Source organism: Aethalodelphis obliquidens, unplaced genomic scaffold (genome assembly GCF_003676395.1).
Source record: "Aethalodelphis obliquidens isolate GAN/ISIS:26980383/991018 unplaced genomic scaffold, ASM367639v1 scaffold39, whole genome shotgun sequence".
Lineage (NCBI taxonomy): Eukaryota > Metazoa > Chordata > Mammalia > Artiodactyla > Delphinidae > Aethalodelphis > Aethalodelphis obliquidens.
The window spans coordinates 10,070,116-10,094,017 of NW_020837983.1; the positions used below are offsets into that span (position 1 = coordinate 10,070,116).

General features: G+C 36.7%; 1 protein-coding gene across 1 annotated transcript in view; it reads right to left on the reverse strand.

Moving 5' to 3' along the window:
* Positions 1-453: 453 nt before the first annotated feature.
* Positions 454-23,902, reverse strand: part of RGS22 (regulator of G protein signaling 22) — a 150,555-nt gene continuing 127,106 nt past the window's right edge. The window contains exons 22-24 of the mRNA XM_027131353.1: positions 16,644-16,823; positions 12,350-12,508; positions 454-625 (exon numbers count right to left, since the gene is read on the reverse strand). Of these exons, the coding sequence (XP_026987154.1) occupies positions 464-625; positions 12,350-12,508; positions 16,644-16,823 (501 nt within the window). The 3' untranslated portion in view covers positions 454-463. The remainder of the gene's footprint in view (positions 626-12,349; positions 12,509-16,643; positions 16,824-23,902) is intronic.

Sequence of the window (23,902 nt, forward strand, 5' to 3'; positions counted from 1 at the left end):
TAAACCCTGCTTGATCATGGTGTATGATCCCTTTAATGTGCTGTTGGATTCTCTTTGCTAGTATTTTGTTGAGGATTTTTGCATCTATTTTCATCAGTGATATTGGCCTGTAGTTTTCTTTTTTTGTGACATCTTTGTCTGGTTTTGGTATCAGGGTGATGGTGGCCTAATAGAATGCATTTCAGAGTGTTCCTCCCTCTATTATATTTTGGAAGAGTTTGAGAAGGATAGGTGTTAGCTCTTCTCTAAATGTGAGATAGAATTCGCCTGTGAAGCAATCTGGTCCTGGGTTTTTGTTTGTTGGAAGATTTTGAATCACAGTTTCAATTTCAGTGCTTGTGTTTGGTCTGTTTATATTTTCTATTTCATCCTGTTTCAGTCAGAAGGTTGTGCTTTTCTAAGAATTTGTACATTTCTTCCATGTTGTCCATTTTATTGGCATATAGTTGCTTGTAGTAATCTCTCACGATCCTTTGCATTCTGCTATCCATTGCTCTACAGAAGAAGTGATATCTTTCCTGCTTACCTGTTGGCCGTATGCTTGCTGGCCTAAACCTGGGTCACTGATTAAAGCAGCTGTTTTGATAGCAGATCCTGAAGTACTTGGATATTGTTTGATTCCATCCTGTAATTATATTAAATTAAATTATTCCAAAAAATGGGTAACACTATATTAACATAAACTTACAGTTCAGAAGTCATAACATCTTATGAAAAAATATTTTGTGGTAAGCACCGCACCACAAGGTTTCATCAAGTCAATGTCATGAATATGACATATTCTACTGTTATGATCTTTAATTTCTTTCATACTAATATAAAAATATTAAAAAATAAATGAGAGAAATTATAAAGTAGAATGTAATAATCACCTCCAAATTCTAGCTTCCAAGAAAAACCACTACATTTTCATGAACATCCATCCAAACTTCTCACTAGACAAATGCTTAGATATAATCTATAACTTGAATATTGATATTTTATTAGCTAAATTTCATATAAATGGAATCACAGTATACAAACTTTTAAAATCTGCTTTTTCATGAAAAATATCATGAAAACATTTCTCTGTGAATAAACAAAGAACAGGAATATAAGGGCAGGGTCTTTGTATCATTCACCAAGTATGCCTACTGCAGAACACAGAGTATATACTTAAATATTTGTTGGATGATGGAATGCATAAATTATATCATCATTTTCACTGGATGAATGGTCTTTTTAAAAAAAATTATTTAATTTTATTTTTGGCTGTGTTGGGTCTTCATTGCTGCACACGGGCTTTCTCTAGTTGCAGCGAGCGGGGGTTACTCTTCCTTGCTGTGTGCGGGCTTCCCATTGCGGTGGCTTCTCTTGTTGTGGAACACCGGCTCTAGGCATGTGAGCTTCAGTAGTTGTGGCACGTGGGCTCAGTAGTTGTGGCTCTTGTGCTCTAGAGCGCAGGCTCAGTAGTTGTGGCACATGGGCTTAGTTGCTCCGTGGCATGTGGGATCTTCCCGGACCAGGGCTTGAACCCGTGTTCCCTGCATTGGCAGGCAGATTCTTAAGCACTGTGCCATCATAGAAGACCTGAATGGTCTCATACACTCAAATATTTGTTGAATGATTAAAGAATAAACTACATTATCAGTTAAACAGGTGAATAATACTCTAGTAAAGGAATGTACCATAGATGATTTAACCAATACCTGCTATTAGAAATTTAAGTCATTAAAAATTTTTACTATTATAAACAATGCTGTATACAAACATCTTTCTGCACTTTTAAAATTCTCTCCTTTAGAATAAATGTCTAGAAGTCTATCTGCCGGATTAAAAAGAATGAACATTTTAAACAATAGAAGTTGTCAAATTGCCCTTCAGAAACAAAGCACCATTTTACACTTTCTCCAATAATGCATGAATTTGCAGGCCTCTTCCTCATACCCTCAACCAACACTGGATATTTTCTTCTTTGCCAGTCTACATGTCTTTGGTTACTACTGAGGTTGAACACCTTTTAATGCTTTTTTTTTTTTCTTTTTCCGTTACGCGGGCCTCTCACTGTTGTGGCCTCTCCCGTTGCGGAGCACAGGCTCTGGACGCGCAGGCTCAGTGGCCATGGCTCACGGGCCTAGCCACTCCGCGGCATGTGGGATCTTCCCGGACCGGGGCACGAACCCGTGTCCCCTGCATCGGCAGGTAGACTCTCAACCACTGCGCCACCAGGGAAGCCCCCTTTTAATGCTTTTAATCATTTGTATTTCTTTTGAGAATTGCCTGTTGATGCCCTTTGCCCTATTTTTTTGTTAAGAGTATTTATGATTTATTTTTATAACATACATTTTATGTTTTCCCAATTTGTCTTTTAACCTTGTTTTTTGCCATTTAAAATTTAAAAAATTTTACTGATCCTTTGTTAATGAATTTGCCACTGTTCATTTTAAGTATTTGATATTAAACTACATGAAAGTTTTCCATGAGGTTGATTCTCCTGTCATAACTTTCTTCAGATTACCCAGTTTCATTTGATTCCTTTATAAGAATGAGAGATGAAGGATATAATTGATATTAGTATTTTTATTATAAAGAAGGCCAATTACTGCTACAATATTAAAAAGATAACTAACATTTACTTTATGACATGTATTATTCTTCACATACTATATTTAATTCTACCTTGTGATGTAATTTCTATTACTATTTTCATTTTCCTGAAAAAAAAAAAGAGGTTTTTGGAAGTGAACTGGTTTCCCTGAGATATTAGAACTGATCGATGATAAGGCTAGGATTCAAAACCAGGCAGTCTGACTCTAGAAACTGCACTCCTAACCACTATACTATGTTATCTCAGATCAAATGATACCTTACAATTGTATAGTGGAATACCTTACATGTTCTTCTATTCATATCATTTCAATGAATCCCTCTCAAATCATATGAGATTAATATCATCACCATTAGGTGATAGATGAATTTGAGGTTAAGAGGGTTATGAGTCATGCCCATGGTTACCTAGGGAAATCCAATATTTTTCATAGTAAGTGATTTTTTTCAGAGGACACATTTTCACGTTACAAAAAAAATTATGAGTTTCCCATATTCACTTTTTCCAACATTTCCTCATACGTCTTCATTGACAATAAAATCCTGGAACAAATGTCGACTCTACTGGTCTTCCTTAGCTTACACTTTCTGTGTTAAAATAAATGCATGTGCAAAATTTGTAGTTACTAATAAGTGATGGCAATATGTTTATTGTGTAAAATAAGAATATTCAGAAGTAGAATTCCTATGTTTTCTTTAGGATTATTCACCCTACAAAACGAACGTCAACATTTGTACCTAACCCTATTAGCAGTTACCAGTTGACAGATATGGACAGATCAGAAGATCACTTAAGGACATTTGCATTTCCATAACTGAAGTATAATATGGACGATATAAAGATACATCTTGGATTTTCTGAAAAAGCAGCAATTTCAGATTTTCTCTACCCTCATCACACTGTATATTTCAACTTTTGTTTCAGACAATATGTTTATCATATATCTAAGCAAACTGAAAATACTTGGGATGACACTTAGAGAGCTGTGAAGTTCTTCCTAAGTGTTTAGGATACAGTAAGAGATCTTTATATCCTCCTTACTTCTATATCCTTTATTCAATAAGTATATATTTAGAACCATTTGTTAAAATCCTACTATTTAAGACTAACTCAAATTTACCTTTTCTTTGAGATCCTTTACCTTTCCCCCACAAATAATTAATTCCTCATTTTCTGGGATTTCAGTTTTTGTTTATATTCTTTTCAGTTAAGTGTATGTGTGTATCTATCTATCCTTACACTATATATAAATTATATTCATATCCCTAGCATATGTAGTAGGGATCAATATGAATAGATGATCAATAAAACTCTATGTAGTAGATGATCAGTAAAAGTCTGGTGAAAGAAGCAGGAAAAGGATTAGGAGGGGAAGCTCTTTAGAGAGAATATTTAGGCCTCATTAGTAGAAAATGCAGCAGACTCACGTGAGACTCATCTGATTGGTGAAGTTATTCATGTGCCACAGGTGGAATCAGAAAAGAGCTCCAAGCATACATGTTAGACAACATTCTAATTTTTTCTCCCTACATCAACCCTTCAAATATATTTCCTTCCTGAGCCTACCAACTTAGGATCACATTCAAGCAGCTCAGTCAGACATGGACTTGCCTCAGGGACTGGAGAAGGTAAATGAGAGGATTTTTATTCAGTGAACTCTGTTTTTTGTCAGATTACATAGATTGGGCCAGATGCATAGTTGGTTTGAGGGGGAAATCAGCTTTTGTATTATTTGATCTATCATTTATCACCTAAACCACTGGAAGGGAAGTAACTGCAGAAATTGTTAAAATAAATAATCCAAAAATAATTATATTTAAGTTTAATAACATTTCATTTCCATACATGGGATATATATGTGTATATATTTGCTCCATGGTTAAAGAACTCAAAATACATCTACAAAAATATGTGAAGCCACACTGAAGAACTGATTCAGTAGAAGCAAGATTTTGCAGACACCTCTTCCTATTTTCTCACTCTTATGTCTTCCCTGATTCTCATTCCCTGAGTGTACTGGAAATACCCTCAACCTCCGGATGATAGAATATATCAACCAAAGATAAGCTTCTGAAAATATGATAATTTTTTGTAGCACCATTCATATAAAAATGTTATATACTAAATACTTACAAAAACATTTATAACACTCACATAAGATATGAATAACAACAATACCACAAAAGCTTAAGAAATGCAATATCACCAGTACCTCTGCTCCCCTTTGTGTCACTCTCCAATCCCATCATCTATCTCCACCCAACCCATGAAGGTAACTGCTATACTGAATTTTTACGTTTATCATTCCTTTTTCTTATTTATAGTTTCCCACATTTGTACTGATTAGTTTTATATAAATTTTAACTTTATATAAGCAGAATTGACTGGTTCTATTCATTTGAAAATTTTCCACTCAACATTATGCTCCTGCTATACATCTATGTTTATTATTGTGGTTAGTTTATTTGTTTTCCATCACAGCACAGTATCCTACTACATGAATTTGTTTTTCCAGTCTCCTGTTAACAGACGTTTGAATAGCTTCTGATTTTTTTGCTATAGAATGCCATGGGTGCTATAAACCATGTGCATGTCTCCTGATATCTGTGTCCACAAATTATTCAAGGAGATTTGATAAGTTGAAGGCTAAGTGCATCTTTTAATTTACTGGATAAAGTCAAATTGTTTTCTAAAGTGACTATCAATGTACAGTCCCATCCATAGTGTATAAGAGTTCTGATTGCTCCCTATTATTGGTGGTTGAGGAAAATATAAGACATTTCAAAATGAGCAGAAAATGGCAGGTGATATGCATATAAAACCATTACAAGAATAAAACAGAAAATGAGAACTCCAATATTTTAGCTGATGACACTACTGTCCAAGAAATCTAAGCATGAATCAGAGGAAAACTCTAACATAGGAGTCCAAAGTGGATAAAATATCCCTACACGAACATTTTCATATATGAAATACTCCAAATCATAAATGCAGAAACTCGGGAACACCAAATAGCCAAAGCAATCTTTTTTTTTACTTTATTTATTTTAAATATATTTATTCTTTTTGGCTGAGTTGGGTCTTTGTTGCTGCGCGCAGGCTTTCTCTAATTGCAGTGAGCGGTGGCTGCTCTTTGTTGCGGTGCATGGGTTTCTCATTGCAGTGGCTTCTCTTGTTCCGGAGCACAGTAGTTGTGCTACTTTGTGGGCTTTCAGTAGTTGTGGGCTTTCAGTAGTTGTGGCTCGCGGGCTTCAGTAGTTGTGGCTTGTGGGCTGTAGAGTGCAGGCTCAGTAGTTGTAGCACACAGGCTTAGCTGCTCCGCAGCATGTGGGATCTTCCCGGGCCAGAGCTCAAACCCGTGTCTCCCGCATTGGCAGGCGGATTCTTAACCACTGCACTACCAGGGAGGTCCCCAAAGCAATCTTGAGAAAGAAAAATGGAGCTGGAGGAGCCAGGCTCCCTGACTTCAGGCTATACTACAAAGCTACAGTAATCAAGACAGTATGGTACTGGCACAAAAACAGAAATACAGATCAATGGAACAGGATAGAAAGCCCAGAGATAAACCCACGCACATATGGTCACCTTATCTTTGATAAACGAGGCAAGAATATACAATGGAGAAAAGACAGCCTCTTCAATAAGTGGTGCTGGGAAAACTGGACAGCTTAATGTAAAAGAATGAAATTAGAACACTCCCTAACACCATACACAAAAATAAACTGAAAATGGATTGAAGACCTAAATGTAAGGCCAGACACTATAAAACTCTTAGAGGAAAACATAGGCAGAACACTCTATGACATAAATCACAGCAAGATCCTTTTTGACCCACCTCTTCGAGAAATGGAAATAAAAACAAAAATAAACAAATGGGACCTAATGAAACTTCAAAGCTTTTGCACAGCAAAGGAAACCATAAACAGGATGAAAAGACAACCCTCGGAATGGGAGAAAATATTTGCAAATGAAGCAACTGACAAAGGATTAATCTCCAAAATATACAAGCAGCTCATGCAGCTCAGTATCAAAAAAACCAAACAACCCAATCCAAAAATGGGCAGAAGACCTAAACAGACATTTCTCCAAAGAAGATAATACAGATTGCCAACAAACACATGAAAGAATGTTCAATATCACTAATCATTAGAGAAATGCAAATCAAAACTACAATGAGGTATCACCTCACACCGGTCAGAATGGCCATCATCAAAAAATCTACAAACAATAAATGCTAGAGAGGGTGTGGAAAAAAGGGAACCCTCTTGCACTGTTGGTGGGAATGTAAATTGATACAACCACTATGGAGAACAATATTGAGGTTCCTTAAAAAACTACAAATATAACTACCACACGACCCAGCAATCCCAGTACTGGGCATATACCCTAAGAAAACCATAATTCAGAAAGAGTCATGTACCACAATGTTCACTGCAGCTCTATTTACAATAGCCAGGACATGGAAGTAACCTAAGTGTCCATCGACAGATGAATGGATAAAGAAGATGTGGCACATATATACAGTGGAATATTAGCCATTAAAAAGAAACGAAATTGAGTTATTTGTAGTTAGGTGGATGGACCTAGAGTCTGTCATACAGAGTGAAGTAAGTCAGAAAGAGAAAAACAAATACCATATGCTAACACATATATATGGAATCTAATAAAAAAAAAAGGGTTCTGAAGGACCTAGGGGCAGGACAGGAATAAAGATGCAGAAGTAGAGAATGGACTTGAGGACACTGGGAGGGGAAAGGGTAAGCTGGGGTGAAGTAAGAGAGTGGCATTGACATATATACACTACCAAATGTAAAAGAGATAGCTAGTGGGAAGCAGCCACATAGCACAGGGAGATCAGCTTGGTGTTTTGTGACCACCTAGAGGGGTGGGATAGGGAGGGTGGGAGGGAGATGCAAGAGAGAGGAGATATGGGGATATATGTTTATGTATAGCTGTTTCATTTTGTTATAAAGCAGAAACTAACACACCACTGTAAAGCAATTATACGCCAATAAAGATGTTAAAAAAAAAGAAACTCAGAACAGAAACAGATAAATTTTAAAAGCCAGTGTAAAATGACAGTTTACTGAACTTAAAAAAAGACTGAAAAAAATAAAAATCTCTCAGAAATGAAGCTATAAGGTACCCAAGGGTTCATGAATATCGATCATAAAGAAAGTGTATATATACATATATACACACACATATATAATATGAATATAAATTCCCCTCTTCCAAAGTTGGCAGAAGATATAAACATACAGAGTCAAGAACTTGAGTAATGTTCAAACAGAATCAACCCAAAGAAATCTGCACAAGGCACATCATAATCAAAATTCTGAAAACTAAAGACAAAGAAAAGAATTTTGAAAGCAGTAAGTGAGAAACAATACCTTACTTACAGGGAAAAAAGAAAGAAGAAAATAATAAATCTTGGAACATCAAAAAGGAAGAAAAATAGCAAGAGCAAAAGTAAGGGTAAATACAGTAGACTTTTCACCTTGAGTTTCCTGATTTATGTTTGATGGTTGAAGAAAAACTTATACAATTGTCTGATGTGGTTCTCAATGTATGTTGAGAAATAGTTAGGATAATTATAAACAGGTGAGGGGAAAGAGACTTAAAGGGAGGTAGTTTCTAGACTCAATCTGGTAAAATGTCAACACCAATAGACTGCGATAAGTTATGCATGTATAATGTGATATCTAAAGCAACCACTGAAACATCCAAACAGAGATACAGCAAAATGAAATTCTAAGAAATGTTCAAGTAAATCCACAGGAATGCGAGACAAAGGAAATAGAACAAAAGAAACAGGGAACAAATAAAACAAAAAATAAAATGGCAGAGTTAAGAACAAATCAATAATGACATTAAAGATACACAGACTAAATACACCAATTAAAAAAACAGAAATTCGTAGAGTAGACTAAAAACAAAAACCAAACACCACCACGACACAACTATATGCTGTTTACAGGAAACTTAATTAAAATATAATGATGTAGGCAGTAAAGGAATGGAAAAATATACCATGTGAAAATCAAGATAGCAAGATGGTTCTGTAGCTTTGCAGAAGTTTGGCAGTTCCTCAAAAGGAGCCAACAATTCAACTTCTAGGTCCCAAGAAAAATAAAAACATGTCTATACATAAGGTTGTACAGAATGTTCATAGCAGCATTATTAATAATAGCCAAAAAGTACATTAACTGATGAATGGATAAGCAAACTGTAGTACAGCCATATAGTACAATATTAGTCGGCCGTAAGAAGAATAAAGTAGTGAAACATGCTACAAAATGGATGAACCTTGAAAATATCATGCTAAGTGAAAGAAGCCAGCCATAAAAGGCCACATGCTGTATGATTTAATTTACATGAAATGTCCAGATATAGAAAGTAGATTAGTGGCTTCCAGAGGCTGAGAGGGAAGGAGTAAAGGGGAGTGACTGCTAATGGGTACAGTTTCTTTTGGAGGTGATGAAAATGTTCTAAAATTAAGTAGTAGTGATGGTTGCACAACTCCGTAAATATACTAAAACCACAAAATTGTATATTTTAACAGTGTGAATTTTATTGTATGTGAATTAAATTTCAGTAAAGCTATTATTAAATAAAAGCATGCAAATAAAAGAAGAAGAAGAAGGAGGAGGAGGAGGAGAAGAAGAAGGCAAGAGTGACTACATTAGCATTTTATTGTAATAGCCCAAAATAGAAACCAACTCAAATGTCCTCTAATGAGTGAATGGTTAAAATGTGGTACAATGTACCACAGAGCACTACTCAGCAGTTAAAGAGAACGAACTACGGATATACACAACAACGTGGATGGATCTCAAGGGTATTTATGTAGAGTGAAAACTGCCAGTCTCAAAGAGTCACATATTGTACGATTCTATTTATATAACATTCTCAAAACGACAAAATTTTCTAAATGGGGAACAGATCCATGGCTAACAGACATTATAATGGGTAATTGGATGGATATGACTTATAGTCACGAGGGACATCTTTGTGGTGCATCTTGAATATCGTTTTGGTTACTTGAATCTACATATGTGACAAAATGGCATAGAACTATACACACACCTTGTATCAATATCAATTTCCTGATTTTACTATTGTATATAGTTAATGTAAGGTGTAGCCACTGGGGGAAACTGGGTGATTGGGTACATGGGACTTCTCTACTATCTTTGCAACTTCCTGTGAATGTTAATTATTTCAAAATAAAAATTTTTCTAAAAAATAATTTGGAATTTTAAATTTAAAAATATTATAGCAATAGCATTATTTTGAACATGAAATACTTTGGTATAAATTTCACAAAATATACTCAAGACCTGTCATTGAAAATGACAAATCATCGATGAGAGAAATGAAAGAATAACTAAACAGAGATAAACTGTGTTCATGGAGCAGAAGACACAGTATTGTTACGACATCAGTTCTCAAACTGACCTATATGTTCATTACAATCCTGATCAAAATATCTGAATAGTGAACATGTGAAAAGTTGTTCCACCTTACTAATAATTAGGTGAACGTAAATAAAGGCATCAGCATGATGACATACCACTTGTCATCAACAGACTGACAAAAATTTCAAAGTCTGAACAAACCAAATGGGGAGAAGTAGGAATATAGATTGACACACGCTCATACTCTCTTACTCAGCCATTCCAAAAACATTTTTATACATGTGAATATGAAGACGTTTACAGGAATGTTGTCTGCAGTGCTGTTTGCAATGGTAAAAATTGAAAAAACTCCAACAATAAAGAAATAGGGACTTCCCTGGTGGTGCAGTGGTTAAGAATCCGCCTGCCAATGCCGGGGACACGGGTTCGATCCCTGGTCCGGTAAGATCCCACATGTCGCGGAGCAACTAAATCTGTGCACCACAACTACTGAGCCTGCGCTCTAGAGCCCGCGAGCCACAACTACTGAAACCCTCACACCTAGAGCCTGTGCTCGGCAACAAGAGAAGCCACCGCAATGAGGAACCCGCGCACCGCAACGAAGAGTAGCCCCCACTCACCACTACTAGAGAAAGGCCGTGTGCAGCAGTGAAGATCCAACGCAGCCAAAACTTAAAAAAAAAAAAGTTAAATAAAAATAGTATATTTATTCATATGATGGAAATGCAGCAATTAAACTGAATAAATGAGATCTAAGTAGAGCAGTGTGGGTAGAATTAAAAGACAAAATTGAATTTTAAATGCAAGATGTAGAAAGCACAATATGTGCTATGGAATGAATTGTGTCTCCTCAAATTCATATGTTGGTGCCCTAACTTCCACTGTGTCTGTATCATGAGATAGGGTTTTTAAGAGGTACTTAAGGTTAAATGAGGTCATAAAGGTAGGGTCCTAATCCAAAGAAACTGTGGCTTTATAAGAAGAGGAAGAGAGAGAGAACTCTTTTTCTCCCCAACTTGTGAGGACACAACAAGAAGGTGGCCATTTTCAAGCCAGGAGGAGAGGTCTCACCAAGAATCGTATTAGCTGGCACCTTGATCTGGGACTTCTAGTCTCCAGAACTATGAGGAAATTAATTTCTGTTGTTTAAGCCATCCAGTCTCTGATATTTTGCTATGGTAGCCTGAGAAGACTAATAAAATATGGTACCATTACGTAAGTTAAAATACACACAAAAAAACAGTCCTCTGGATTGTTTATGACTCCATACAACATATAAAACACTATCTTAAAAAGGAGCTGTGAGAACATACCCCAAACTTAATGGTTGCTCTTGGAGACGGGGAGGGTAATAGAACTCAGGGCTGGAGTTAAGAAAGTTTACTGTTCTGCAGTATTTCACTTCTTAAGGAAAAATGAAAAGCAAATGAGGAAAATGTTAACAGTGTTTATTTTGACCTGTGCAAATATGGGTGTTATAATTATATTACTTTTATATCTTTAGATCTTTTTTTTTTTTTTGCGGTACGCAGGCCTCTCTCACTGTTGTGGCCTCTCCAGTTGCGGAGCACAGGCTCCGGACGCGCAGGCTCAGCGGCCATGGCTCACGGGCCCAGCCGCTCCGCGGCATGTAGGATCCTCCTGGACCGGGGCACGAACCCGTGTCCCCTGCATCGGCAGGCGGACTCTCAACCACTGTGCCACCAGGGAAGCCCCTAGATTATCTTTTAAATTTCTTTTTAAAAACACAATAGGGATAAACTTACAAATAAGATGAAATATATTACTTGTTATCCCTTTTCAAGTCAAGGAAAATAGATAAATATAAAGATAGAGGAACTGATAAATGAATGGTCAGACTAAAAGACAAATAGGCAGGCTGAACAGTTTATGACTTACATTTGTAAATTTCACAGTCATATATCATTCTCTAATTTTAATATTGAAAATGCTGCCCCCAGTACACAGTATTTTTTCATTCATTCCCATATTTATTTGGTAAACAATAATTTATAATTGAGCATGTGCTGGATAGTGGTAGAACTGTTTAATAAGACAGATGGTATCTTTGAGGATCTCAGTCCAGTGAGAAAAACAAATGCAAAAATTTATTCACAAGACAATATAAAGTGTTCTCCAAGAGAGGTACATAGAAGAGATGACATTTGAGATAAATTTTTTAAAATTCAAAAACAAGTCTGAAACCTCTGACTGAAGCCTTTAAAAACCACTAAAATCTGTATTCTATAACTTCTCTGTATTTTTGCTCAGCCTAAATTCTTCTACACATATCACATAACTTTTAAAAGTCTGATTAAACCCAAAATGATTCTTGTCTCACCTTTGCAAATTTTTCGTCTTCCGTGACTACCGATTTTTTTTCCTGCTTACTATATTCTTGTCTTCTCTCCAAAACACTCATAATTTTTTTATCAGTTAAGTTCTTCCTACACTCACAAAACTGAGGCCAAAATTTAAACAGAACTCCAAAAATTGTCATCTGTATATAAAACAAAGTATGTCTCAGATTACAGTTTTATACAAATGTACCAATTTAAACTCTAATTCACCATAATAATGGATTAACTATTCTATTCTTTAATATACAGCATGTTTCCTCCAACTTATTGTCTCCAGACATCTTGGTATAGTTTAGTTCAGCACATGCTTATCATCAATGTTATTTTACTACCAATGAGAAGTCTTTCTTTTAAGAAAAACATACTCTTAAATACAGTTAAAAGTCACTTTATGCTTTATGTTTCCCTATCCAGTTGATTGTATTAATAAAGAATCCATTAGGTCTTTTTAAATAAGAAATTTATGTTTTCTTTGAAAACATACACCAGTTGATCTGCCACACACTCTGCTGTTTTATGCAAGTATTCCAAATATTCAGTTCATCAAGGGGAACTCCTCTCCGGTCCCCTTTCCCTTCTTTTAGAGAAAGAAAATACCATTTTGCCTCTGGAAAAGCTCTTAAACAAAGCTGCAGATCTAAGAATAAATCTTGAGTAACTTTTAAATGATACAATCTCTCTTTTATGTGAGAGCAAGAAAAGTAACATTTAAAAAGCAGAGTGGTATCCTGCACAAATGCTTTCTTAGGACACTCTACATTAAGTGATTAATTGTGATATTTAAAGAGATAAGAATTGTTGCTCAAATTCCCATGCCAAGTTTTTCCATTAGTTCCAGAGGCATACATTACTTCCTAGAAGGTAGGACTTGCCACATCAGATCAAGTCCAACGTTTTGTTGCTGGGAATGGCCTATACCTAATGCCCTGGAGAAAAATGAACTAACCCATTAGGCTCTAAGCCAGCTCTTCAGGGGGAAAGTGGAATTTTTAAAAAGTAAATGCTGCAGTGACCAACAGCGTCCTGAATTGATATATTTCACGACTCCTCGTTTCTGTACGTGAGTATCATTAGTAAAACTATTTACTCCCTTTACAATACTATCTTGTCATTAAATTCTATAGCCTCTTGGGATTGTGAACACAAAAGCTAAACATACTTTATTTGATGAAGTGCAGGCTTTTAAAAAATTTTCATTTACATTTATCTGCCATGCATTTAATTAAGTAATCCCCTTCTCCAATGTTAAATGATCATGGTACTTTTTATATGCACTTTGTAAACTTAAATACTCCTCCACCTCTATTTACCGACTATATTGACCCTACTTCTCAGTTACCCCTCCAAAACCTGAGTCATTCCCAGCTCTTAAATATATTTATTTTCATTTAGAAGGCTTTCCAGTAAAAGTCACCCTATTAGGACACAATTTTTCAAGGTAGACATAAAATTGCTCTATTTCTAAAAGTTGCAATTAAGGTTAATAACATACATGTTATTCATGAAAATTGTCCTGTACCTCCAAAACCTTAAAAGATAACCAAACTGTGGATAAGTAAATGTTTTAATAAATATAGAGCTACTTTGCTCACTGCCAGCAGATGGGCAATGCTCTAGTATGAGTGAGAAGGGTCAGTGAAAATATGGCTGGGTGATGAAAACTTTCAAGCTATTAGGAATGCAGATGGGGGACAGGCAGACGCTATATTGCAGCGGTCCCCAACCCCCAGGCCATGGACAGGACCGCACAGCAGGAGATGAGTGGCAGGTGAGCCAGCAAAGCTTCATCTGTATTTACAGCCGCTCCCCATCATTCACAGTACTGCTTGAGCTCCGCCTACTGTCAGATCAGCTGCGGCATTAGATTCTCAAAGGAGCGTGACCCCCTTACTGTGAACTGCGCATGTGAGGGATCTAGGTTGTGCGTTCTTTATGAGAATCTAATGCCTGATGATCTGAGGTGGAGCTTAGGCGGTGATGCTAGCACTGGGGAGTGGCTGCAAATACAGATTATCATTAGCAGAGAGGTTTGACTGCACAGAGACCATAATAAATCAACTGCTTGCAGGTTCATATCGAAACCCTATCAGTGAGTAGCAAGTGAAAACAAGCTCAGGGTTCCCACTGATTCTGCATTTTGGTGACTTGTATAATTATTTCATTATATATTCCAATGTAATAATAATACAAATAAAGTGCACAATAAATGTAATGTGCTTGAATCATCTCAAAACCATCCACCCACGCCCCCGCCCCCGGTCCGTGGAAAAACTGTCTTCCACGAAACCGGTCCCTGGTGCCAAAAAGGTTGGGGACCACTGCTATAGTGAAAACAATACTAAAACAGGCATTTTTTACATTTATTATTCAGCCCTTTCGCTCAACTTTGCTCTCATGTCCAATTTGATCTACTCCTGTCATGATCCATCTATTCTCACATCACTCATTCATATGTTCAAAAATGTTACTGAGTGTCGCGCACCCAGGCCACAAAGGCAAATAAGAAACATTCCCTACGCTCAAAGACCTTACAGTCCGATGGGAAAGTGAAGCATGAGAATAGCCATTTTCAATTCTGTGTGATAAGTGTTCTGACAGGGACAAATACAAGATACAATAGAAGCATAAGAGAGAGAAGATGATACTGTAAAAAGCTCTGGAAGCAAGAAAGTAAGCCCTCTTTATGGAAGTACAAATATTTCAGTAAGACTGGGAGACAGATGGCAGGGAGTGGGAAGACATGTGGCTAGAGAAATACGTAGTAAGGAGCTTGGTCTTCATTCTGAAGACAATGGGGAGTAATTGAAATTGAAAGCAGAGAAGTGACATGATCAAATATACATTTTGAAAAGATGGATCTGTCTGCAGTGAGTTAAATGGTTTTGAGAGAGCCTAGAGGCAGGGAATTCTGGTAATCAATGTGAGACATTGCAGATGTGAACTGAGGTAGCAACATGGAGTTGGAGAAAAGTAGATAGAATAACAGATAAGAAGGAGACAAATGGATACATATTAGTGACTGAAGATCTCCAAAGGTAAGGAATGAAGGATAGGGAAGACATGAAGATGGCAACCAGATCTCTGGCTTGCATACCTGGGTAGGAGATATGCCATTCTCTGAGCTTCCTACAGAACACAGAAACAATAGATTTGGTGAGGTAAGGCCCCTAAATATTTTCTTGTTTTCTGATACTCCAAAGTCCATATTTAAGATATGTTTGGGACTTTGTTTTGGGAAATCAGGTAGGAGGCCTAAACTAGAGGACTCCAATAAAGTTCACTGGCTGCAATCCCTGGACAGTGCAGTGGAACCAACCTACGTAAGCAGCTCCAGACATTCACCGTCAGACTTGAGGCTAGACGGTCTCCCGGCTATCAGGAGACCTAGGCTAGGCTAAGTGATCTTTTCATTAACAGATGCTACAATTCTGACACCATGTTTTTTCTATTTCTCTCTAGCACATCCTCAATAATTCTTCTTTATTTTTGCCTATTCAATGCATAATTGGATTGTGAGTCTACTTTCAGTTCCTTTTAGGACTTAGAACACAGCTGGCTTGCAAATGAGTATTAAGGAATAATGGTCTTTTTCCATGCTCAAAGGCAATCATACCCTAAATCTCTGTTTCATATCACTTAAATTGTGACATGGCCTTCCCTATTACCCCTATTATTATGTATTTTTCTTAATCATTTTTCAGGAACATCACTAAAAGGCTTTTCAAAATGCAAATAAATTATGTTCAGCAAATCACTGTTTTCTATTATTTACCCTAAAAAGAAGTAATTTGAGTAGGTTAACAGCCATGATTTTCCTTTCATGAGCTTGTGTACTTTATGTTGGTTGGGTACTTAAATCTCCTCTCACTTATTTTATGAGCTATGTGAATATTCCAACCTTTAAAAATACACAAATCTTGGGACACACATTTTACACATTTTTGTGGTAGCAGACATTTTAAAAGGAAATATGAATGGTGGGAAAGGAAGGAGGAATTAGCTGTAGTTTTATAAGTTAGAAATAAAATGATAACCATGCAAAGTCAAAGTACAGAATTTAAATAATTGTATTTGCTGTATACTATCATGAACAAAATAGTAAGTTACTAGTTTCTATGTTCTGTGGCATATGCAATATTTTTTAAATTAAATAGAATAACCCAGGATTAGGAGGATTAGAGCCTTGCCAAATATGAATAATGCAAAAACTTTTAAAGAATATCTAGATTGTTTATCTATTTTAAAGTATGCTTACTACATGCCCTGATTTCTTACCTGTGCCTCTCTAAATACATATGGTCCCAACTCCTTCCTGTGTTCAATAATCTTCTGGGCTTGCTCTAATGGAATGTCAATTTGTAAAGCTGGTGGAATACTGGAATTAATAAAGCAGTTGATAATAGTCATGATCTTCTTGTGGATGAGGGATTCACTACAATGAGAATGGCACAAGTCCTAAACAAGGAGGAAAGATAGAACAATATATGATTAATGCATTAATAGAATACTTTATAGAATGTGTCAATATGTCCGTCAGTAAATATATATATATTTTAACTTCAGGTCAAGAGGTTACTAGGACATGTCAAGACTATCTTAAAAGATCATAGCTTTTATTTCACTTGGATTTGAAAAACTTAAGAAATTTTTTTCTTTATTGCTCCTACCCTGTGTCTTCATATCTATGTGTGTCTCATTGATAGCACCTAGTTCCATGTTTTTCCCATCTATTCTGTCAATCTCTGTCTTTTAAAGGAACCTAAGACTTTGATGCACATACCTTACGTAAATACGGGTTTCATTTAATCCTGATTGTTTCTTCTCCTGGCAAAGGAGCAGCTTTAGTGTCTACTTTGACTCATTTAACAAATTCATATTAAGTTCCTGCTACATGCCAGCTGAGCCCCAAGACACAGCACCTGTCCTGTAAAGCCTCAATATCTACTGGCATCATAAAAATCAGATCAGAAATTAATGAAAAAGAAATGAAGGAAACAATAGCAAAGATCAATAAAATTAAAAGCTGGTTCTTCGAGAAGATAAACAAAATTGATAAACCATTAGCCAGACTCATCAAGAAAAAAAGGGAGAAGACTCAAATCAACAGAATTACAAATGAAAAAGGAGAGGTAACAACTGACACTGCAGAAATACAAAGGATCATAAGAGATTGCTACAAGCAACTCTATGTCAATAAAATAGACAACCTGGAAGAAATGGAAAAATTCTTATAAAAGCACAACCTTCCGAGACTGAACCAGGAAGAAACAGAAAACATAAACAGACCAATCACAAGTAATGAAATTGAAACTGTGATTAAAAATCTTCCAACAAACAAAAGCCCAGGACCAGATGGCTTCACAGGTGATTTCTATCAAACATTTAGAGAAAAGCTAACACCTATCCTTCTCAAACTCTTCCAAAATATAGCAGAGGGAGGAACACTCCCAAACTCATTCTAGGGGGCCCCTATCACTCTGATACCAAAACTAGACAAAAGATGTTACAAAAAAAGAAAACTACAGGCCAATATCACTGATGAACATAGATGCAAAAATCCTCAATAAAATACCAGCAAACAGAATCCAACAGCACATTAAAAGTATCATACACCATGATCAAGTGGGGTTTAGTCCAGGAATTCAAGGATTCTTCAATATACACAAATCAATCACTGTGATACACCATATTAACAAACTAAAGGATAAAACCCATAGGACAATCTCAATAGATGCAGAAAAAGCTTTTGCCAAAATTCAACACCCATTTATGATAAAAAGTCTCCAGAAAGTAGGCGTAGAGGGAACTTACCTCAACATAATAAAGGCCATATATGACAAACCCACAGCCAACATTTTTCTCAATGGTGAAAAACTGAAACCATTTCCTCTAAGATCAGGAAAAGACAAGGCTACCCATTCACCCTGCTATTATTCAACACAGTTTTGGAAGTTTTAGCTACAGCAATCAGAGAAGAAAAAGAAATAAAAGGAATCCAAATCAGAAAAGAAGTAAAGCTGTCAGTGTTTGCAGATGACATGATACTATACATACAGAATCCTAAAGATGCTACCAGAAAACTACTAGAGCTAATCAATGAATTTGGTAAACTAGCAGGATACAAAATTAATGCACAGAAATCTCTTGCATTCCTATACACTAATGATGAAAAATCTGAAAGAGAAATTAAGGAAACACTCCCCATTACCATTACAACAAAAAGAATAAAATAGCTGGAATAAACCTACTTAAGGAGACAAAAGACCTGTATGCAGAAAACTATGAGACACTGTTGAAAGAAATTAAAGATGATACAAACAGATGGAGACATATATACCATGTTCTCGGATTAGAAGAATCAACACTGTGAAAATGACTACACTACCCAAAACAATCTACAGATTTCATGAAATCCCTATCAAACTACCAATGGCATTTTCACAGAACTAGAACAAAAAGTTTCACAATTTGTATGGAAACACAAAAGACCCCGAATAGCCAAAGCAATCTTGAGAAAGAAAAACGGACCTGGAGGAATCAGGCTCCCTGACTTCAGACTATACCTCAAATCTACAGTAATCAAGACAGTATGGTACTGGCACAAAAGCAGAAATATAGATCAATGGAACAGGATAGAAAGCCCAGAGATAAACGCACGCACATATGGTCACCTTATCTTTGATAAAGGAAGCAAGAATATACAATGGAGAAAAGACAGCCTCTTCAATAAGTGGTACTGGGAAAACTGGACAGCTACATGTAAAAGAATGAAATTAGAACACTCCTTTACACCATACACAAAAATAAACTGAAAATGGATTGAAGACCTAAATGTAAGGCCAGACACTATCAAACTCTTAGAGGAAAACATAGGCAGAACACTCTATGATATAAATCACAGCAAGATCCTTTTTGACCCACCTCCTAGAGAAATGGAAATAAAAACAAAAATAAACAAATGCGACCTAATGAAACTTCAAAGCTTTTGCACAGCAAAGGAAACCATAAACAAGATGAAAAGACAACCCTCAGAATGGGAGAAAATATTTGCAAATGAAGCAACTGACAAAGGATTAATCTCCAAAATATATAAACAGCTCAGGCAGCTCAATATCAAAAAAACAAACAACTCAATCCAAAAATGGGCAGAAGACCTAAACAGACATTTCTCCAAAGAAGATATACAGATTGCCAACAAACACATGACAGGATGTTCAATATCACTAATCATTAGAGAAATGCAAATCAAAACTACAATGAGGTATCACCTCACACCGGTCAGAATGGCCATCATCAAAAAATATACAAACAATAAATGCTGGAGAGGGTGTGGAGAAAAGGGAACCCTCTTGCACTGTTGGTGGGAATGTAAATTGATACAGCCACTATGGAGAACAGTATCGAGGTTCCTTAAAAAAATTAAAAATATAACTAACATAGGACCCAGCAATACCACTACTGGGCATATACCCTGAGAAGACCATAATTCAAAAAGAGTCATGTACCACAATGTTCATTGCAGCTCTATTTACAATAGCCAGGTCATGGAAGCAACCTAAGTGTCCATCGACAGATGAATGGATAAAGAAGATGTGGCACATATATACAATGGAATATTACTCAACCATAAAAAGAAATGAAATTGAGTTACGTGTAGTGAGGTGGATGGACCTAGAGTCTGTCATACAGAGTGAAGTAAGTCAGAAAGAGAAAAACAAATACCGTATGCTAACGTATATATATGGAATCGAAAAAAAAGTGGTTCTGAGGAACCTTAGGGGCAGGACAGGAATAAAGACGCAGACGTAGAGAATGGACTTGAAGATGTGGGGAGGGGGAAGGGTAAGCTGGGATGAAATGAGAGAGTAGCAATGACATATATACATGACCAAATGTAAAATAGATAGCTAGTGGGAAGAAGCTGCATTGCACAGCGAGATCAGCTCAGTGTTTTGTGACCACCTAGAGGGGTGGGATAGGGAGGGTGGGAGGGAGACTCAAGAGGGAGGGCGGGAGGGAGACTCAAGAGGGAGGGCATATGGGGATATATGTATACATCTAGCTGATTCACTTTGTTATACAGCAGAAACTAACACACCATTTTAAAGAAATTATACTCCAATAAAGATGTTCAAAAAAAATTTCTACTGGAAGAGAAGCATGAAAAACGTTTTTCCAATCTGAGATAGTTAATAAGTGGCAATGATAAAGGTATACACAGGGCCCTAGGAGAGCACCCTACTCAACTTACTGGTGGATGCAAAAGCTTTTTCTACCATAACTGCTTCTACAGCAAGGTGATTTAGGCTCAAAAAGGCTAGCAACAGAAGCGGGAATGCTGGTGGTTACAGGTGTATTATTATGCATCTCTTAGGATCTATATTTTTTCAGATAACCTATTATATTTTCATCTTTATAGCTAAAGAATTTAAAAATAGTAATTGTACATTAAAAAGACCCAGTTTTATGTCACAGATGTAAGGCTATCACTTTTTAAAATAAAGAGGTAGCTTAGCTTGAATTATGACATTTTTTATCAAAGACATTATTCTCTAAATCACTAGAAAGCACACAAATTTGGAAACTTGTAATTCTAGGCTGGAAATAAGCCAACATTTATTAAGTAGTTACTGTATGACAGGCATTGTAATAACTATCTTACGGACAGTATTAAAGAAAGAAAATTTCTAGAGCTTGCCATATAAAACTTTACATATAGAAATTTGGCATAAGTTATATGTGAAAAAATCTTGATATAAATGTTACACTGAGATAACAGTTAGCATTTTTTACTCAATTTAGTATTCCCTCTGAAAATGCCTATTTATAACACATATGTTTGGTATGTTACCAAAAATTAAATTTTTTGCCATTACTAGGGAAATGATCATATATTTGGTGAGCCTGGCTCATTATTATGGAATATAAGGATTATGAAATAAAAACAAATTTGTGAAATTATACGGTTTTAATTTTAAGAGTATAGAGATAGAATTTAGATAGAATCAGGATTGGTATTTTTTCTAGTTGTTCTGCCCTACTATACCTTTAGCGAGTTCACTTTTACCTATCATTGAGGCCTATGTGTTAAGCACATAGTTGACCGTTGAACAACGTGGGGGTTAGGGGCACCAACCCTGCCTAGCAGTTGGAAATCCACGTATAACTTTACAGTTGGCCATCTGCTTCTGTGGTTCCACATCCTTGGATTCAACCAACAGTGGATTGTGAAGTACTGTAGTCTGAATTTATTGAAAAAAATTCAGATATAAGCGGACCTTGCAGTTCAAACCTGTGTTGTTCAAGGTTCAACTGTACTGTCCTCTAGTAAACTTTCTGTGTCTACTTCAGTCCAGGAGATGGCCATCTTAGGTATTTCCATTTTACCCTGTGCTTCTCCCACCACTACACTAATCACGCTCTTATAATCACTTTGCCTATCACTTGTCTGTCCCTCCCCTAACACTGTAAGCCCTGACAGAAAAGACTGTTTTGATCACAGTTGTATCCTCAGGATTTAGCCTGGCCCTTGATAGGTGCTGAAAAAGTATTTCTTGGATGTATATTTCCTTCAGGTCTTTTCTCTATGGGGACGGACACACACACACACACACACACACACACACACACTTTGTATTAAATCATACTGCTTTCTAGTAGCTAGGTTTTAAAAAAATCAGTAAGATGAATACCTTTTTTCATTGATTAATCTCCTATAGCATAATTTTTAATGGCTGCAGAGTATTCTACTGTATAGATGTATCATAATTAAAATAACCAATGTCCTGTTGTTGTACATCAGGGTTCTTTCCAATTTTTCACAATTCAGAATAATGTTTGATTAAGATCACTGTAGTCATCTCTTTACATATTACTACAATCATCACTGGGAGGGAGCATAACTTAGTGATTAAGGGCACAAGCTTTAGCAATAGAATGTCTTAGTTCAAATTTCAGCTCTACTACTTAATTAGCTGTATGATGTCAGAAGTTTCTTAACTTCTCTGTGCCTTAGCTTCTTCATCTGTAAAATGGTGAGAATTAACAGCTTTGACCTAGGATTCTTATAAAGAATAAAGTCGTTATTACATGAAAAGCATTAAGGTAATAGCTGACAGATGTGAACACTTAATATGAGTAAGCCATATAAAAGTGAGCACAGTAGGGGCTTCCCTGGTGGTGCAGTGGTTGAGAGTCCGCCTGCCGATGCAGGGGACACGGGTTCGTGCCCCGGTCCGGGAAGATCCCACATGCCGCGGAGCAGCTAGGCCCGTGAGCCATGGCCACTGAGCCTGCGCGTCTGGAGCCTGTGCTCCGCAACGGGAAAGGCCAAAACAGTGAGAGGCCCGCGTACCGCAGAAAAAGAAAAAAATAAAAGTGAGCACAGTAAGACTTGCTAGGTGGAATGCTTTCCCCCTGGTAAACTTCTTCAAGACCCATTTCAAGTATCATCACTTCTTATTTATTTATTTTTAATTTATTTATTTATTTATTTTTGGCTGTTTGGGTCTTCGTTGCTGCACATGGGCTTTCTCTAGTTGCAGTGAGCAGGGGCTAATCTTTGTTGCAGTGCGCGGGCTTCTCACTGTGGTGGCTTCTCTTGTTGCAGAGCACGGGCTCTAGGCACGTGGGCTTTAGTAGTTGTGGCACATGGGCTCAGCAGTTGTGGCTCACGGGCTCTAGAGTGCAGGCTCAGTAGTTGTGGTGCACAGGCTTAGTTGCTCTGCGGCATGTGGGATCTTCCGGGACCAGGGCTCGGGCCCATTTCCCCTGCACTGGCAGGCGGATTCTTAACCACTGCGCCACCAGGAAAGTCCCACTTCTTTTTAAAAAAATTTTTGTTGGAGTATAGCTGATTTACAATGTTGTGTTAGTTTCTGCTGTACAGCGAAGTGAATCCGTTATGCATATATACATAACCACTCTTTTTCAGATTCTTTTCCCATATAGGTCATTACACACTATTGAGTAGAGTTCCCTATAAGTATCGTCACTTCTGTTGAGACCTCTCTGAGCTACCACCCTCCCTGAATCATTTTCCCCTCTGTGCCCAAATTATAACTAGTTAGAACAGGGATCATAATCAATGTTATTTCATGATATTTTGTTTTCATGGATGATTCCCTCCTCAAAGGAGGGCAGTGTATTTTATCCATTTTTTTATTCCTACAATCTAGCATAATAGTTGGCACATTAGTGATTTAGTAAATGCTTACTGAATAAACAAATTTACCCTTGAAGCATGATTTTTAAAAGCTACCTAGTATTATATGTCCTCCGTTCTATACCACAGAAAAGATATTTAAATGAAGACCAAGGGCAGCCTTGAAGGAGAAACAGTCACAAAGTTAAGGGCTGACTATGTATGAGTCTGTTTTCTTAAATGCTTATTTTGCACAGTTTATCTCATTACCTCTTATCCTAGCAGGGTTGGACTTACTCATGTTCATTTTAGCTTAAAGACTGTTCTGCTCACTCATAATAATTTCCTGTTATGGAAAACAGACTCTACCTCCTTTTTAATTTTCAAAAAA